General features: G+C 35.9%; 2 protein-coding genes across 4 annotated transcripts; one reads left to right on the top strand and one right to left on the bottom strand.

Moving 5' to 3' along the window:
- Window positions 1-11: 11 nt before the first annotated feature.
- fgl1b (fibrinogen like 1B) lies at window positions 12-4893 on the bottom strand. Of its 2 annotated transcripts, none has more exons than XM_052116195.1 (8): window positions 4735-4893; window positions 4477-4545; window positions 4146-4218; window positions 3573-3732; window positions 3358-3455; window positions 3180-3268; window positions 892-1082; window positions 12-462 (listed from the first exon to the last, which is right to left on the bottom strand). In XM_052116195.1, the coding sequence occupies exons 2-8, from the start codon at window positions 4537-4539 to the stop codon at window positions 279-281; spliced, it is 858 nt and encodes a 285-aa protein (XP_051972155.1). In that variant the 5' UTR covers window positions 4540-4545; window positions 4735-4893; the 3' UTR covers window positions 12-278. The 2 variants fall into 2 exon arrangements, with proteins under 2 accessions (XP_051972155.1, XP_051972153.1); XM_052116193.1 differs by having other exon boundaries at window positions 4146-4389; window positions 4735-4890.
- A 1947-nt stretch (window positions 4894-6840) lies between these two features.
- Window positions 6841-19418, top strand: LOC127635906 (phosphatidylinositol 3,4,5-trisphosphate 3-phosphatase TPTE2-like). Of its 2 annotated transcripts, XM_052116192.1 has the most exons (18): window positions 6841-6949; window positions 7547-7624; window positions 7716-7763; window positions 7951-8112; window positions 8268-8387; window positions 8493-8592; window positions 8698-8761; window positions 8914-8978; window positions 10173-10233; window positions 10364-10445; window positions 10589-10677; window positions 10895-10956; window positions 14318-14398; window positions 14501-14606; window positions 18161-18258; window positions 18653-18748; window positions 18872-18942; window positions 19054-19418. In XM_052116192.1, exons 2-18 carry the CDS (start codon window positions 7554-7556, stop codon window positions 19154-19156), a joined length of 1479 nt encoding a protein of 492 aa, XP_051972152.1. In that variant the 5' UTR covers window positions 6841-6949; window positions 7547-7553; the 3' UTR covers window positions 19157-19418. The 2 variants fall into 2 exon arrangements, with proteins under 2 accessions (XP_051972152.1, XP_051972151.1); XM_052116191.1 differs by lacking the exon at window positions 6841-6949 and having other exon boundaries at window positions 7190-7624.
- The last annotated feature ends 22 nt before the right edge of the window (window positions 19419-19440 follow it).

The raw sequence follows: 19440 nt of genomic DNA on the forward strand, positions 1-19440 counted from the left end.
TCAAATGCTTCTTTATTGTGGTATTTATTATTATATTTAAACACTGCATGCATACAAAGCTTGATCAGTACTTGACTAAACAAAAAGCTACAATACTGAAATTATTTTACACACTTTATAAAGGAAAACATTAGTTATTCACTAGTTATACCAAGAATCCCACTGAGATCCTTCCTTGCTTTTGGCACATATGTGACTGACCGAAAGCTCTAATAACCACAGTTAGCCTTATAGTTGCTGTTAAGCACATAAATGTGTATGATGATTTATTGGATTGGCTACTCTGTTGGTCCTGCTCCACTCCCTTGGTTGTCCATGTAGATGCTGGGCCGGACCTTCATGGTAGTGTGCCTTAGAGAATACCACAACCCTCTCCAGGTGCTCCAGACCACACCATTATCATGCTTGGCTTTATACTCTCCACCCCTGTAAAACCTCCCATTTAGATTGGTAGTATGACACCTAAAACATTAACACAGGACAGGGAATAGTTTACCAATGAGTTAGACTTTGGGTTTATAAACGAGACATGAGAAAGAGTTCACAAACAAGTCAAGACAGAGACTTTACAAACCAGACATGAGAAATAGTTTACAAACACAACAGGATGGGAAGTTCACAGTTTACAAACAAGACATGAAAAGGACTTTACAATCAAGACAGGACAGGGAGATTACAAATGAGACGGTAGTTTACAAACAAGACAGGACAGCGTGTTTACAAAGAAAACAAGACGGGGAGTTTACAAACAGGAATTCACAAATGTAGTAGCAAATCAAATGAGAAGTAAACTTATGTGCTTAAGAGATTAACTGTGCTTGGTGTAAAGAAGTGCCCATAAGTAACAATAAACTTGGTCAGAAGACCATGCTCAGTGCTGAAAAGACTCACCTGTTATACCACCAGCCTCCCCTGTTCTCTTTAGCACAGCTGCCCTGTAGGTAGCGGTCATGATCCTCGTCCCGGGTGCTGAATTGCATGCCATTATGGGAGGCTGACCACTGCTCCACCATATTGGCCCCTCCAGAGAGAGCATCCCCTGCCTGACCACTGTACATCCCATAGTGCAGCCTGTACTTATCCTGAGGATGGGGGAGGGTATAAGTTTTGTTGCATTACAAGATGGCAGAACTTATAATCAGTGGTGGACAGTAACGAAGTAAATGTAATTCGTTACTGTACTTAAGTAGCTTTTTTATGTATCTGTACTTTACTGAAGTATTTAAATTTGGCGAGACTTTTACTTTAACTCCACTACATTTCAAAGTCAAATATCTTACTTTTTACTCTACTACATTTTCAAAATCAGTCGTTCCTTTTTATTTATGAGTGGATAAAAATGTAACTGGTCAAATGAGCCACCAATCACAGTACAGCGCCAGCGCTTTGTTTTGAACTTGCCTTGGCGGCATCTACTAATCGCTGAACCAGGGGTGCGTTTCCCAAAAGCATCGTTAGCCAACTATGGTAGCAAGTTCCGTCGTTATCATCATAGTTCAACGAGTCGGTGTTTCCCGAAACCATCGTTCCAACGAACATTCGCAAACAGCATCGCAGAGTTGTGTGGTTGGAACGACAGCTCTCGACCTGTGGTTAGAAGCAGAGTTTCTTGTTATTATAACATGTGGGCTTAATAAATTATTATCTTGAGCCAAATAAGCAAGATGACATTCAGTAAAATCAGTATCTTTTATTTAGAAGACATACAAATGTCCTTTATGTCTTTTAGTTTGTCAATAGATTTAAAGCACCGTTATTGAAGAGTACGCATGTGTGAACGTGCTCTAGTGCGTAAGAAGGAGCCTATGATTGAATCTGGAAATAAAGCAAATAACTGAGAAAAATATGAGAGAGTCCTCAGATGACATGTCCGTGATTTATTGCAAAACATCTAGCATTAATTCGATCATTAATTCGAACAGATTCATTAAAAGTAGTTTTTAATCCACCACATGTGTGACATCATTAACCAATGTGGTTGAACAACCAATTTGCGACAATACGGTTTTGGGAAACAGTCGTGACTAGCAAGTTGATTTCTTCAACAGTGCATCGTACTACGGCAGTGGAGCAGCAAGTTACGTTGTTGTACGGGAAACGCACCCCAGAGCCGTTAAATATGAGAGTTGCGAAAATAGATGGTTGCGACAGTGATCTCGCTGCCGTGCGGTCACGTGATTTGTGTAGCTCTCAATAGTTCCAAACAAATTGCGTTGCCAATGATTTTAAGCGGGGCAGAGAGCAGCAGCTATTATTGCAGCAATTATCGGTAAATATTGACGCATAATGTACATTGCTTATTATGTTGACACTAAAATGACTTGCATATAATAGCACTGTTTTTCTGGAGAGTAGCAGAAACACTGCATTAATACGTTTTTGTGTTTAATTTTGGAGGAAAATTGGCTGCTCCCATAACATAGAATATATAGGCTATATATATTCTATGTATGTGTGTGTGCGTGCGTGCGTGCGTGCGTGCGTGCGTGCGTGCGTGCGTGCGTGCGTGTGTGTGTATATATATATATATATTTATATTTAATGGCATTGTGCAGGTTTATTTGAATGTATTACATTACAATGTATTACATTACATTACATTACAATTGTATTGTACATTAGGATGTTAATAATTATGACCATAGACGCTCGAGAAAAATATATACAGTAAATACTGTAAATGTATTATACCTTATGGGAACAGTCCCCTTCCCTCCAAAATTAAACACACAAAAAATGTATTCAATTCAAATATATATATATATATACACACACACACACACACATCTGACTAATTAATGTCATATTATTAATAGATTGGTGTGCCAAGAGTGACATTAGTCTTCATGTAGACTGAGTTAAGCAAGAGCCTTGTGACAAATTATAATAGGACATTATGGCCATAAAAAATCATAGTACTTGGATACTTAAGTACATTTGAAGGCAAATACTTTTGTACTTTTACTCAAGTGAATATTTAAAGGCAGCACTTCTACTTTTACTTAAGTAAAATTTTACCTTGAGTATCTTTACTTTAACTCAAGTACATGGTATGTGTACTTCGTCCACCACTGCTTATAATGCTTATTTCTGTAATGGGAAGCTCTCCATTAAAAATGTCTTGATGATTACGTCAGCTGTCAATATGGTGGTAATGGTAGGAACTGAAAACAGCTTACCTTTTCATCTGAAACCCTGAAGTTTTCATACATAGCATAGGATTTCTCTCCTTTCCAGTCCATCAAATTGATTTTCATCACATTCTCACCTAAAGAGGATTTAGAATAAATAATTCTGGAACAGAAATGCAAAATGACCAGCTCATACACATTTCACAGTCTCATTCTGAAATCTTACCGCCACTGAGCAAGGCATGAATACGTTCATTCCCAAGCCAGAATTCATCTCTACTTGACTGGAAATGACCAAATCCATTTTTATAATCCTCCCACTTTCTGTGAGTAGAAATGGAGAAATAATCACATTGTTTTATATAAGTCTAAATGTAAGAATCTAAAACTTTCGGCAACTACTACAAAGCCAATGCATATTACTTTTAGTCATAGACTTGCCTTTCAAAATCAACTTTTCCATTGATACGTTTCTGAATCACAGTCCAGCCCCCACCATCATCCATGTCACAGTACACAAGGAATGGTTCAAATGATGGTTTGGGTTTAATCCTGTAGAATCCACTTTCTGATTTGAGTCTATCATATAACTCGGAACAATCTATTGGGAATATAAATTATAGAGATAATAATTAATTGATTCAACCAACGTGTTCTGAGGAGTTTTACTTCTTGTTTTTTTGGGATCCCAGAGACTGTGCATCTGTATAATAAAAAAATCATTTACAAAATCAAAATAATTGTAATTTCAGAATTAACCTAATAATATTCTGTATATAGATAAACAGTATACTGTAAAAAAGACATCTTAGTAAATTCACTACATTTATTTATCTTTACAGGCAGAAATCATATAAAAATATAAAATAATATTTATGAAACATTTTATTAAGTTGAATTTTGTTAGCAAGTTGAAAATTGTCATAAAAGCACATAAGACCTCTCAAATCCCAAAGGAGTGTGTATGGTTTAATTAAATATATACATGCTGATTTTAAGGTTGGTAAATATTACCTTTGTCGTGAACTATCAGTGTGCCTCCAGTACTTGGTAAGATCAGTAAAGGTCCAGTATTGTTTTCAGATGTCTTATTGTGGTCCAGTGATAGTTCCAGTTTGGGCAGGAGATTAAAGCGTCGGTGAGTGCGCAGATATGTAACTTTCCATTCCCCGACCAACAATTTATTATTAAGCCTGAGAATTTCTTCCTTCAGCTTTGACACTTCAGATATCTGGCATTGTTCCTCTGCCTCAATTAGCTAAAGACAACATGACTTATTTGGCAAAGGCTCTTATATGGCTGTATTTTTAACAAATATTGTCATTAAAGAGTGAACATACTGTACCAAGGTTTGAAGCAACATCAGAGCATGAAACACCAAGATAAACACCGGCTGTGGCATTATCATCTATTCCTATGAAAAGAAAGGGAAAAGTTTGGCAAATCTTGTTGCCATTTTCCAATCATAGAAACGTTAAATATACACAACATCCGCTTTCCAATTAAGTTGACATTGACATTAAAAATGTTAATGTTTAAAAAGCTTCACAAATAAGTATGGTATGTGTTGAAAAATAATTCATGAAGATAAATGTATACGCACAAAATGTGTTGTTCTGCTCTCTGTAAGTTCAGGTGTCAATGAAATGTCCTCCAGGCTTTTTCGACTATTTATAGGCTCTGTTGGTTCCACATGGTCCACGTTAGTGTGTTCGCTGGTTAGAATTATGTTGCATTTTTTCCCCATTCCACACATACCAGAACTAAAACACAACAAAACATTAAAACGGAGAGGATGTGATTGTTCAGTGCTTGAAATGAACGTTGCAATACACTTCTGGATTTGAAATGGACAGCCTGGTTCTTTGACTGACATGTCTTTTTGCATTAGAGTGGTCTAGTCAAGGTCTGTGTCTTTTAGACTCTGGTATTGGTCTGGGTCTTGGAGCATCTGGTCTTGATGCTAAATTTAAAACCAATCAAATCAAATCCAGTTAATCAAACCTGTTTTTTTTTAAATACAAAATAATAATACATTTAAATTCAGTGAGAAACACGAAGAATTTAAATTGGTAAAACTTCAATCTATGTTCTTTTCTGGAGTGCTTCATTTTAAATTCCATTGGAAACACTGTACATTTAAATAAAAACCTTGAAAATAACCATTGAAAGGGATGGTCCACCCAAAAATGAAAATTCTCTCAGTACTCACCCTCGTGCCATTCCAGATGCATGACTTTCTTTCATCTGCAGAACACATATTAACATTTTTAGAAGAATATCTCAGCTTTGTCGATCCATTCAGTGCAAGTGAACCACGCCAGAACTTTGAAGCTCCAAAAAGTGCATAAATGCAGCATAAAGGCAATTCATACGACTTCAGTGCTTACTGTGAATCTTCTTCTAAATGTCTTCTAAAGTTAAATGATAGGTGTGGGTGAGAAACTGATCAATATCTAAGTCCTTTTTTACTATAAATTCTCCTCCCTGCCCAGTAGGTGACAATATGCACGAATAATGCATATCGCCAAAAACAAAAGAAGAATTTGAAAGTGAAAGTGGAGATTTATAGTAAAAAGGACTTAAATATTGATCTATTTATAACCCACATCTGTTATATCACTTCTGAAGTCACATGGATACCTTTTATATTGCCTGTATGTGCTTTTTGGAGCTTCAAAGTTCTGGCTACCATTCACTAGCAGTGAATGCACCAACAAAAGCTGAGCTATAAAGAAACACATCATGAGAGTGAGTAAATGATGAAAGAGATTACATTTGTGTTTTTTATTTTTTTGGTGAACTATCCCTTTAAGGTGGTGAAATTGATCTCTTTTCTTTGTTGGTGTCACAAAGCTTTACATAGTAATAGTGGCATTTCAATGATTGCAAGATGCAAGTATATAGTTACAATTATGAAAACAATGTGTCTCTCTTTGGCTCAGCTTTGGAGGTTTGTGGCTATGCATAAAGCCACAGATATCATAAACATTACAGAGTTATTACAGATCAATGAATTTTATAGAAGCACAATTACAGATATCAAGAATTATGGTTTTTACTAGTTGAAATCCCATTTTTGTTATCAAGAATTTTGATGATGTCATTTTTCATATCAAGAATTCACACTTTTACTAATGGAAATGTAATTTCTGATATCAACAATTGGCATTTCCACTTGTGAAAATTACATTCTTGATAACAAGAATCAGAATTTTAACTAGTGAAAATTATAGGCTAAAGTTAAAGTTATAGGCTAGTGTTAAAAGCTAAAACGGCTTGACATATACGTCTACAACAGGAGAAGAGAAGAGAAGAGAAGAGAAGAGAAGAGAAGAGAAGAGAAGAGAAGAGAAGAGAAGAGAAGAGAAGAGAAGAGAAGAGAAGAGAAGAGAAGAATGTAAATGGAAGGAATAAGAAAACTACTCGTGGAGAGACGAAACGCAGAAATGCTGTTGAAGGAATGCGTGATTTTCAAGAGAGCAGAAAACAGAAAAAGCTGCAATCCAATAAAAGGGAAGGAACCTCGTTTTCCCGGAAGCGCTGTTGGTTTGTGTCACTCTTGCTCACATTCATTTGACATGAACTTGTTAAAACAAGATTATAACAAATAAACGATTTCGCCGTGCGGTACATTTTCTGAAGTTTATTTAATTTTGGTCTACATCACATATTTGATTTATAAAACTTCTGGTTACAGATTATTAGCATTAATTATGGCATTAGTGATCCATGGATATTAAACAGAAAAAAAGTTCTTAATCCACATCTGAAACCTTGAATCTGGACCCTCAGAGGATTTATAGGTAGCCTATAAAGTAAGTACAGATTATTTATGTGTCAGATGTTTGTGTTAGACCTATTTCTGCTTTGTTTTTCAATGTTATTTGATATTTGTAATATATATATATACACACACACAGTATATCATTTTATGAACATTGTAATTCATATTTAATTTTATATTTTAATATTTAATATATTTATTTTTATTTTATTACAATATTTAGGAATCACCATATGTTTGCATTTGATAAAACTGTTTGTAACTGGTTTAACTTGGTTGACCCTAAACTCATTTAAAGTTTTTCTCGAATGTTTCTTTCCATTTTTCAGAAGAAAAAAAAGCATAAAACATACACAAATGACATCGGTACATTTTAAGCCTGGGCTAGATTCCAAGGAAGTTAATGGGCAAGTGAATAACATTCAATTAAAGTTACTAACACTTCACCGGCATCATGACCTTTTCTCCCCCATCTTTAAATGAGTGATTCAGCAACACTCAGAGGCTGTGATTAAGAAATTACAGTAAGAGCTGGTGTTGTAAAGCGTTTGAAAGCCTTTTTGAACAATGCATATTTTTAATTGTGTCATCTTCTCATATTTTTGTGTTTCTGTTATATGTGGTCCAGTAATGGAATGAAAGAGGAAGCAGAGGTGCAGATCGATGATGGAAAGGAACAGAGTGAGGAGCCAGACACCATGCACCAGTAAGTGAAATGTATGATTTGTTGACAGTGAAAATTAGCTTGTTGCTCTGGACGTTGTAATTTCTCACACTGTCTTCTGTTTGTTTTGCAGTCGTATCCGAAAGACAATAGCTCCTTTTGTGATGTCCTTTGGATTTCGGTGAGTGGCATCATTCTATACCAAATACCACATAAAAGGCTCTCGAGACCTTTATTTGCTTAGATAAAGTCCTAGTAGTTATTTGCACATCTTATTGTGAAGGTACCACTGTTGTTTCATGGCACTAGTTGCCATCTAAAAGTCTTTATGAAATGTAATTTTTGTAAAATGTTGATTTAATTTATAGTGTTTTTGGTCTGGTACTAATCATCGTGGACATTGTACTGGTCATTGCGGATTTGTCATTATCTAACAAGAGCTGTGAGGCTGAAAGTGCATTGGAGGCCATTTCCCTCGCCATCTCCTTCTTTTTCCTCATTGATGTGCTACTCCGTGTTTATATAGAAGGGTTAGTAGTGTTTCAACTACTTTTTTTTTTTTTAGTGTAGTCAATACCTGGCCCAAAAGCCCAGGTAATATTCTGTATGTATAAATCTATTCTACACCATAGCAATCTCAAAATAAATAAATAAATTAATACAATACAATGTTCTTATTTCTTAGATTCAAGGTGTATTTCAGCTCAAACCTGAATATTATAGATGCTGGTATTGTGGCCATTACGCTGGTGGTCACCATGATCTACACATTCTCCGATCTCTCAGGAGCCAGCCTGATTCCCAGGTACAGCACAGAGAACTTTTTTGTGTGTTAAATCATATCTAAGGTCGTCATTTACAATGGTTGAGATAACAACCGTTATATTGATATTTGACTCTTTGTTTGCAGGGTGGTCACGTTCCTTAGATCTCTGAGGATCGTTATTCTGGTACGCATTTTCAGACTGGCCTCTCAGAAGAAAGAGCTCGAAAAGGTCACCAGGAGAATGGTGAGTGACTTAAACACCCCAGAAGCATTTAACGGGTAATTTTTTGATGACAATCTGATTATGATCTCATATTGTGATTTCTGAATATGTCTGCAATTTTTGCAGGTGTCCGAAAACAAAAGACGGTACCAAAAAGATGGGTTTGATTTGGACCTCACATATGTCACAGGTTTTGTTGCTTACCTTGGTTTGCTTTTTTAATCCAGGCAGCAGATATTAAACCATTACGTCAGTTTCTTCTTGATTTGACTTATTCATCATTTATTTAGCATCAAAAGTAAGTCATTTGAAATCCCCACTGTTTTTCTTTTTATCCCTCAGAAAGAGTCATTGCCATGTCATTTCCATCTTCTGGTAAGCAAGCGCTCTATCGGAACCCCATCAGAGTAAGTTGACAAGAGTTTAAAAGCATTTGCATTCATTTTAGGATAATGAATGTGAATATAAATTTAAGTAAATATTACAATGAAGTTCAGTCATGGCAACTATCAGAATAAAGTTAAGGTTTTATAATTGATATGGTAAGTAGAAGTCTGCATAGGCCTTAAAATAAAGCCCAAACCCAACCCTTACCCGAGACTGTGGGATCCGACCCTACCTGACACGACCGGCACGGCAGATTTTAAGTCCGAACCGGTCCTGAACCCGAAATCAATCACTCACTTTATCATATTTTCCTCAATCGATTATTGTTGCAATATGCTGTATTTTATGTAAGCATCCTAGGTAACATTCATGACAGTATAGTAATAGTACAATTTTTACAATACACGCCGGCCCCACAACACTAAAGCAGAAGATAAAAAAACATTGGCTTACCGTTTATCAAGTGCAAATTTTGGCATGTGCTGAACAATCTGGAATTAAGTGTAACAATATAACAGTCACTTTAAGTCCTCTTTGCAGCCTGAACTTATTCAGAACATGGAATCTTTGTGACACCAATGCTTAAAAGAAGCTAGACGAAGTACAACGAATGAAACAGAAAGCAGTTATTTTTAACTTGACACATCGAAACAGAACCCGGACTGCAACCAGGTGGTTTGTCAGGTTCCATCAGGCCTGGGTCGGGTTGCAGACCTCTAATGGCATGTTGGTAGGCTTGATCTATATGGACTAGATCTGTTTACACTGCTGCTGCTGCAGAGCAAGTGTGAAGGCTTTCTACTGTGCAAAGACATGATGTGTTGTGCATGTACAATGTGGTGCTACTGCTGCATAACTAGATATACATAAGATATGCTGAATCAGGCATGTTGAACTTGCTGCTGTTTAATCAGATATACATTAAATCACCTTAAAGCAAATTAGACCTGTGGTGCTGAGGAGGAGGAGAGTTTCAGAGTGTGCTGCAGTGAAACCGGCTTACCTGCAATCAACAAAGTTGATTGGCTAACAGATTTAAAGTTGAAGGATCAATCATCTGTACAATGCAAGCCGATTTTTTTAACAGATTACATATTCAAAGAATATATAAGCTTGGGCTATATGGAGCTTCATGACTGAACTAAGAATATTTGCTTAAAATTTACATGAAAAAAAGTTTGTGATCATCAATAAATAAATGTGACAAATTTCAGGAGGTTGCTAGATTCCTGGACACCAAACATCTCGATCATTACAAGGTGTATAATCTCTGTAGTGAGTAGACAATTCTGTTGTCTGTGTCTAGTGTCTTGCATTTATAGACAATAAAAATACATTTCAAACCATTTTCTTATTTTCAAATTTACATGAAAATGATAATACCCAAATTGACCTCTTGTTTCAGGTGAGAACAGTTACGACCCAAAATTCTTTCACTACAGAGTGGACCGTGTTCCGATAGATGACCACAATGTGCCATCGCTTGAGTAAGATTGCTATCATCACAACTGATCCTCAAAACCTTTTTTTGATTTCACAGTATTTTTGGACAAGAATATGTTCATCTTTGATGAATGCTTGAAGCTCAAGATCAGGTGTATTGATCTCGGTCTGTTTTTGATACTGTTAGGGACATGCTGCGGTACACGGCCAGTGTTAGGGAGTGGATGGCATTAGATTCATGGAATGTGATCGCCATTCATTGCAAAGGAGGGAAAGGTTAACCTTTTTTAGACACTATTGGATGATGTGCTATATGTGCTCTTGAATTTAACTCTACTTTTGAAATGTTTATACAGTACATATTCTTTCTTCCTAATGGGTTATTTTGTGTATTTCTGACTTCTGATTTATTGATTATTTTTACCTGTCATACTTTATTAAAGTTCAGGATCACAATTCTGACTTTGACGTCTGTTCTGATTTTGTCCAACAGGACGAACTGGGACTATGGTGTGTACGTGGCTCATTGATAATGACCAGTTTGAGAGTGCACAGGTACATTTGATGTTTTAACCCTATAAAGACAGACATTATGAAATAACAGTCAGAAATGTCAATACATTTTTTTATAAAAATGCAGATCTGTTTTGAAACTACAGCCAAAATCTAAATACTATTTATTTTTTGAATACTTTTTTTCTTTGTGTCATATTTCATTTCGTGATTCCAAGGTCTCCTAAGATTCAGCAATTAATTTTTGTATAGAATTTTTGTTATTTAAATGTATCTTCAATACGTGCCACAATATTAAATCTTGCGGTATCTTAAGAGGATTCCCTTGTTTTTTGTTTAGTTTTTTGAAATATCAAAGATAGAAAAGTATGACATTGTAATTCAGCACATAAAATATTAATAACATATTTAAAAAACTATTAAAATCATATGTTTTTTTATGCAACAAAAACTATATTTACATTTAAAAAATACGAACAAATTATTTAACTGGGTTTCAAGTTATTGTAGGATGACATCATAATAGCTTGTAATGTAAAATAAGGAGATCTTTATAATAACAGAGCAGGGTGCAGATATAAAAATACATATAAACATCAGGTCACATTATAAACATTTTATAAACATTACACGTAAGTATTTTAAAGCTCTGTGTTTTTATTGAGGTGGGCATGAATGTAATGTAATGATGATTTAGAGATAACTCAAAAGCCTGCTGTATCGTATTTGATACACACATTTCAACATATTCTTTCTATAAAATAACATACAAACTTTTAACCAAGCACAAGTTGCCTCAATTCAGCACATACTCATTTTGAAATATCAGTAACAATATAAACGTTATTGTTACTTTTACTCAGACTAAAAACTGTTCAAGGAACGAAAATGAAAAACGGAGTGAAAACTTTATTTTTAAATGCTGAAAACCGGTTATAACAGGTACATTTTTTACAATAATTTTTTCATGAAACTAAAGGTTAAAGGGTTTATCACAATATATTTTTGGAACAACACCACTTCATGCTGCCTGAAAAAAATGAAAGATGTGCTTTGAACCTGAAGGAGACTAATTGTCCGTGTGGATGTTGTATTCTGTGAATGAAGACCTTTTTAAGAACTATGTATATTTACTAAATATTCATGCACAGCTAAGTCAGATACAAGGAAAACATTTGTTAGATGTAAAAAGTACTTTTCTCAGTTGTTTCCAAGTCTTCACAGAAATATAGTTAGATATGATGTATTAATACAGTTTTGACTCTGAAGCAGATCTTTAATTAATTTGACTCACTGTTAATTAACTGTATGCTTATTATGATTTCTATTGTGATAAATCACAATACATTTATTTTTTATTTTTTCATTATTTTTAGGCAAGTGGATTATTTTGATCTTGTTTTTCCAGACCAGTTTGCTTGCTTCTCTTGTAAGATCTGGCAACGGTGCAGTTGGTTTTTCACCCACCCCTTAGCGCAGAGTACTGTCATTTTAAAAAGCGTGTTATTAATGGTTTTAGTCCCTGCTTTTACTTGATCAAAATCAGCAAAGATTTTAAAGTGCAAGACAAATGCATCTCAATACGAAGGAGGCTGTTTTGGAAATTATATTACAAGGTGCTCTTCTTCTAGAAGAGCATGAAAACTCACCAGTAGGCTGTAGACATCTAGTACATTTACATACAATAGTTTTTTCCAGCAGTTTTCATCATGTTAATGATATAGAGGCTTATCTACGGTGAACATAGTCTGGTTTACCAAAAAGAGGACACTTTTTTCACCTTTTTTAGCAACTGACACATACACTCACCTAAAGGATTATTAGGAACACCATACTAATACTGTGTTTGACCCCCTTTCGCCTTCAGAACTGCCTTAATTCTACGTGGCATTGATTCAACAAGGTGCTGAAAGCATTCTTTAGAAATGTTGGCCCATATTGATAGGATAGCATCTTGCAGTTGATGGAGATTTGTGGGATGCACATCCAGGGCACGAAGCTCCCGTTCCACCACATCCCAAAGATGCTCTATTGGGTTGAGATCTGGTGACTGTGGGGGCCATTTTAGTACAGTGAACTCATTGTCATGTTCAAGAAACCAATTTGAAATGATTCGAGCTTTGTGACATGGTGCATTATCCTGCTGGAAGTAGCCATCAGAGGATGGATCCATGTTCTCATTCTGTTTACGCCAAATTCTGACTCTACCATCTGAATGTCTCAACAGAAATCGAGACTCATCAGACCAGGCAACATTTTTCCAGTCTTCAACTGTCCAATTTTGGTGAGCTCTTGCAAATTGTAGCCTCTTTTTCCTATTTTTAGTGGAGATGAGTGGTACCCGGTGGGGTCTTCTGCTGTTGTAGCCCATCCGCCTCAAGGTTGTGCGTGTTGTGGCTTCACAAATGCTTTGCTGCATACCTCGGTTGTAACGAGTGGTTATTTCAGGCAAAGTTGCTCTTCTATCAGCTTGAATCAGTCGGCCCATTCTCCTCTGACCTCTAGCATCAACAAGGCATGTCGCCCACAGGACTGCCGCATACTGAATGTTTTTCCCTTTTCACACCATTCTTTGTAAACCCTAGAAATGGTTGTGCGTGAAAATCCCAGTAACTGAGCAGATTGTGAAATACTCAGACGGCCCGTCTGGCACCAACAACCATGCCACGCTCAAAATTGCTTAAATCACCTTTCTTTCCCATTCTGACATTCAGTTTGGAGTTCAGGAGATTGTCTTGACCAGGACCACACAACTAAATGCATTGACGCAACTGCCATGTGATTGGTTGATTAGATAATTGCATTAATGAGAAATTGAACAGGTGTTCCTAATAATCCTTTAGGTGAGTGTAAGTGCCAGCTTTACATGTCATACATTCTGCTTCCCACAGGTCTCGACTTGGATGATTTTTTGTGCAAATCTTCTGTAAATTTGCACTTTCGTTTGGACATAGTTTCCACTCAGCTGTCATTTACTGCTACTGTAAAGCAACTGTTTGAGTCCGAACACAACAGCGCTTCGCATGGCCTCGCGGAAAGATTGACAGGCTGAAATTTGGCCAATAGTTTCTGCAAGCTTCTTATAATCGACCAATTGGTGTGCAAGAAGGCGGGACTTACAAAGAGGGGTTAAAGCAATGCAAATATGCGTGCACACACAATGAAGTATTAGACCAGATGCACATCATAATGCAACTAAAGCCAAATCCTAGACTTAGAAATCCCGGCCGAACGTTTTTAAAGGTCAGAAAATGAGGACATGTCTGGGAAAAAGAGGACGTATGGTCACCCAAGCTTATCACATGTATCAACTATGATATGCACAAATTTATAGGGTTAAGATTTGTTTAGATTTAGAGCCTTTGCCTTTCCAAGTAATTCATTTTACTAAACAATTTTACAGGAGAGTTTGGACTACTTCGGGGAAAGACGGACTGATAAAAGTATTAGTTCTAAGTTCCAGGGTGTTGAAACTCCCTCTCAGGTGAGACACTCTACATTAGAATTTATGAATTCAGTCTGGAGATGATGAAAATAATATAATCATGTTTTGATTTTATTGTTCATTTCTTTTTTGCTATTGCAGAGCAGGTACGTTGGGTATTATGAGATCATGAAAAACCAATACAACCGTCAGCTGCCACCTCAGAAGAGCCTGAGGATAACGGGCATTCAAATTCACTCCATCAGAGGTCAGAATTTGAGGTCAGCAATCATGCCAACTACAAAAAAAAAACGTTTTGCTTCATTTTATAAAGATATAAAAATTAATTTATCAATGGTAGCTTATTCATGATACATTACTGAATATTTACATATATTTCACTCTGTAATCAAAGATTTGCCAGTGGCGGAGCAAGGAATTTTATAATTCTATACAGGGGTGGCCGGGCAGGGTTCAGCAATCACTGGTTGGCACAGAAAGAAAGAAAATCAGATCACCTAGATCACCCTGCATGTCAGAGAAGTCATGCCCATACACACTGAGGGGGCAAATGCCCCCTTAGATTTTTTAATGGATTAATTGAACTTCCAAAACCGAATTTGCACCTTCAATATTAAATTCAATGTTTATTGAATGTACAAACGAATCTTTTTTTACATGTCTAAATTTTGTCAGTCCAAATTCAGTCGAGTCACATACGTTCCACTATACATGATGCCCAGTGATGCTTCGGAGATCATGGGAAAGGTTGACGAGCACCAAGGGAAAGCATGATGTTATCACTAATTCATTGCATCAACTTCAGTGCAGTTAATGTTTGCCAACTATGTCTGATCTCTGTGGAACAGTCAAGCAGTGTTTTTATATTATTTAATATAGATCATGTTTATGTTTTTGTTTGATCGGCTCACTGTTCATTTACTTTGGTGCTGAAATGCATTTGACAGATTTTGTGGTTTCTTTACACTCTCTTTTCTTAATGCTAATATGATAATCCCACTATCATGGGAAACAAAGACAAGGAGTACATTATAAATTACATAATTATACTGGCTATATGTTTATACACAAAGCTACAAATAAGACCCAACCTGTGTTCAAGATTGTTTGAATGAAGTACATTTATTTTTAAGTTCATTGAGATCGATTAAGAAGAAAAATGCCACTAAATTATGGAGAAAGTCTTGGAGGAACCTAACTTTGATTTACTAAAAGAATATATTTTTGTTTTGTTTTTTCCCCCTCATTTACCATTATGGTGTTGTCTGCTCAGCTTAGTTGAGATGTTTGTCATAATGCTTTGGTGCCTTGTTTGATGTATATCTGAAATTGTTGCAACAACAATAACATCAACAAAAAAGTCCCGATATAGTGCATTGTGGCCATATTTAAGACATTCAAGACCATATTCGTGGTTCAAATATGTTATGAAGAATTAAAAGTTATATAAAAGCTGAAAATGAACTATTAGCTATAATTAGATACATTATTCTTAGCTTTTATTAGCTATCACTTACACTGAACACAAATATTATATTTATATGATTGTCTCAGTCAGAGATAGACTACATGTTTTCACTCTCTGTTGAGCTGAAGCAGTTGTGGGCATTTTGTGTTTGTGCTGGCACCGTTTGCACAACCTCTTGTGTTGTGTAAGGAAAGTGCTTGTGAAAAAGAGTTGCAAAGATTGCAAAAAAGTGATGTAAAAGCGCTTGTAGAAGTCATGCACTCCACCTTATAAAATGTAACCAAATGCAACCATTACAAATAGACATTTATTGACATAGAGCTGCAAATAGTTCTTGAAAAGTTATAGTGTTTCCTTGAGAGTGGGGTTGGATTGGGGTTGGGGTGGCAGACCTTAGTGCCCCCTCCAAAACAAAGGTGCATGATGCCCCTGCTGCATGTCAATGACCTGTGCCTCAGATTCTTGCTACTCTTAATGAAAACGAATACTATATCTACTATCTTTCTCTTCATTTTGAGGTCTGTTAAAGACATACATACACCTGAGCAAAATCAAAACAAATCAGCCTTACTGCAGAAACTGCTCATTAATTTAGTCCTACTCTTCATCAGGTTAGAATGTCTAGGTTTATTTCAAATGTACCAAAAAGTGAAAAGAACATTGACATTAAACATGTAAAAACCCTGTATCATACATTTCATTATAAAAAAAAATATGACAAATATAATTTGACTTAATTTGGTGACATCAAAGTAAACATGTGAACTAGTTTCCTATAGCTGCAGTTTTTCTACAGTTAGAAAAACTCAATTTTGGAAGCATAAATGAATAAAAATAATTTCCATATGATTTTATTAGCTTGCATGAAACGAGACAGTACGTTTGCGTGCAGGATTCACATGCTCACTCACTAATGCAATAGAGCCAGGCGCCGAAGCTGGACTGCTTCGTTTGCACGTTGAAAACACTGTGAAGATGATAACTTAGAACACTGTGGAAAATCTCGCCAGAGCGCACGTGCTCTGCTTGTAGCTAGGGTGAATCTCACAGGAGTTGCGCAGCTTGAGGGTTCCCGTCATAAAAATAACCGAAAATGCATGTTTAATTGGTGCGCCCACCTGAAAAGTCCTCAGCGTGTTTTTTTTATTTATTAAAGAAACACCAATTTTGCTTAAGAAAAATGTATTATAGAGGTCATTGAGAGAGAGGTTGGTCAATGAGGTGGCCAGGCATCTGTCCATGGTGGCCATGACCTGGCCACCCTCTAGCTCAGCCCACGATTAAAGCTTGTATATACACAGTGTTGGTTATTCAAAAACAGTAATCTACTTCAAATGACTAATTACTTATCTAAAAATGTAATCAGAATACTTTACTAATTACTTAATAAAAAGTAACCATATTAAATGTACTTTTAAGTTACTTTTTAATTTACTTTCTAAAACAATTTTCACCGAAAAGTTTCTGTTTTTAGACTTAACTCCAATTAATAAGATGCTTTTCTCTTTTACTATGACTCATTATGGGATGCACACTTATGAGCCACATGAACATATTTCATATGTTGAAATATGTGTACTTACAGGTAATTAACTTAATTGAAGGTCAGTGTGATAGGGACCGGAGCAGTCACAAGGAGAATCACACCAGAGAGAAGGAATGGCATTCTAAAAAGATGTTTAATCCATTTGAGGTGCAAAATATGTAAATAAAGAGTGTTTAAAAGCAATCATAAAAACAAGGTTACATTAAAAACAGTCTAAACATTAGCACTTGTTTTTGGTACTAACAGCAGTACATACTCCCATCCCTCAACCATTGAGACCAGAGTATATTTGCACTCAAGCAGTGCTGGCATGACATTGTCATTGTGCTCACACACTTGTCATCCATCTTTTTTTCCTTCCCCTTAGTGGCAGCTGGCTTAAATAGAAAATGTTTTCCTGCCACAACTAATCGGAACATACAATTATCTTAAATAAAATTAACCCTCACCTCCTTATTCTTAAATTCAGTATAATGTAATAAATACATAAGAACAAAATGAGAGTTAAAACATATACAATAAGATGGATAAACCATTTGCACAATAAATCCACCATAAATATTTTAAAATGGTGAGTAAAACAATAAATAAGTTCTTTGAACACAGTAAATCCTGTGATGGAGACTGACTAGCAGGCTCTCCATCACAGTCAGTAACTCTAATCTGACTAAAAGAATTTCAATTGTAATGCATTACACTACTTTTTTGACAAAATAAGATTACAGTAGTCAGTACTGTTTATACATAATGTATTTTCCCCATTGGTTGTGCTGTGGTTGTTCTACAGGTGTGGGGAATGGTAACGGCAGTGACCTGAAAGTGAGGATCATTGTGAAACGAGAACTGGTCTTCCAGTGTGTTTGTGCCAGACAGGTGAATTGTGCAGTAAGTGTCACCAACTGAATTTTTTGTCATGTTAAAATTATGTTTTAGTAACCATTCTCTTTCATAAGCCCTAAAGGTGTTGGTTTCACACCTTTTAGCTTACTTGTGGCAAATTGGCACATATACTTTTAGAATGTAGCCCAGTAAAGCTGCTTAACTGGATCAGCATCCTTTTCTGGTTCTTGAACATCATTCCCATCAAACAATCATTGCGATTTTACATATGTTGTTTCAGGAACAATAAACTTTGTTGATCCAAGAACATATCCTACTTAGATAAATCACATTGAACATCTATAGCTCTCAATTGTCATAAAGCATTTAGGCTAAATACTGAAATGTATGACTCCTGTTCCAATCCGGTTGTCCCATCAGGTTTTGTTTTTTTTACCAGATGTTTTCTGACACTAGTAACAATGCAGTGGTGATCAGTTTTCAGGAAGGGCCTGTTGTGACTGGAGATGTGAAGGTCATGTTTGAGTCCAGTGCTGTAAGTTACCTGCATCTTTCATGATGTTTTTTAGGGAACTGTTTCTTTAATGAAGTTTAAATGAGTTAGTACTGATAACAACTTTTTCCTGTTACCTGAACATCACTTTTTCTCTCTGTCCAGGGTCTGCCAAAGTGTTACAAGGACTGTCTGTTCTATTTCTGGTTCAACACCTCTTTTGTAGAGAACAACAGGTAGATCTTTGTCAATAGTTGGGACAGTGCTGATATGAGAGATGATTTGGGAAGTTATATAGATCCTTCAAGGAGCTCACTAATAATTCTGTTTTGATGTTTGTGTCAAAGGCTCCATCTCTCAAGGGAAGAGCTGGACAATCCACACAAAACGAAGACCTGGAACATCTATAAGGAGGACTTTGGTGTGACATTGTCCTTCACAGACCCTTGATGAATAAAATGTCCTGACAGTTCATTGCTATTCACTGGGCCATTAAATATGTGTAATGATGTGTTATTGTTTACCATTTTCATAGGCTCTTATTTAAAATGAGAAAAGGAATATAAAGGGGTTGTGCCTATTTATCCCTCTTTATGTATAGTACTGTGTAAAAGTATTTGCCCCATCCTCATTTCTTCTGTTTGTGTATGTCTCATTCTAAATGGTTTCAAATATTTAAACAAATTCTAACATAAAAACAAAGGCAATCTGAGTAAACACAAAATACAGTTTTT

Source organism: Xyrauchen texanus, chromosome 43, assembly GCF_025860055.1.
Source record: "Xyrauchen texanus isolate HMW12.3.18 chromosome 43, RBS_HiC_50CHRs, whole genome shotgun sequence".
NCBI lineage: Eukaryota > Metazoa > Chordata > Actinopteri > Cypriniformes > Catostomidae > Xyrauchen > Xyrauchen texanus.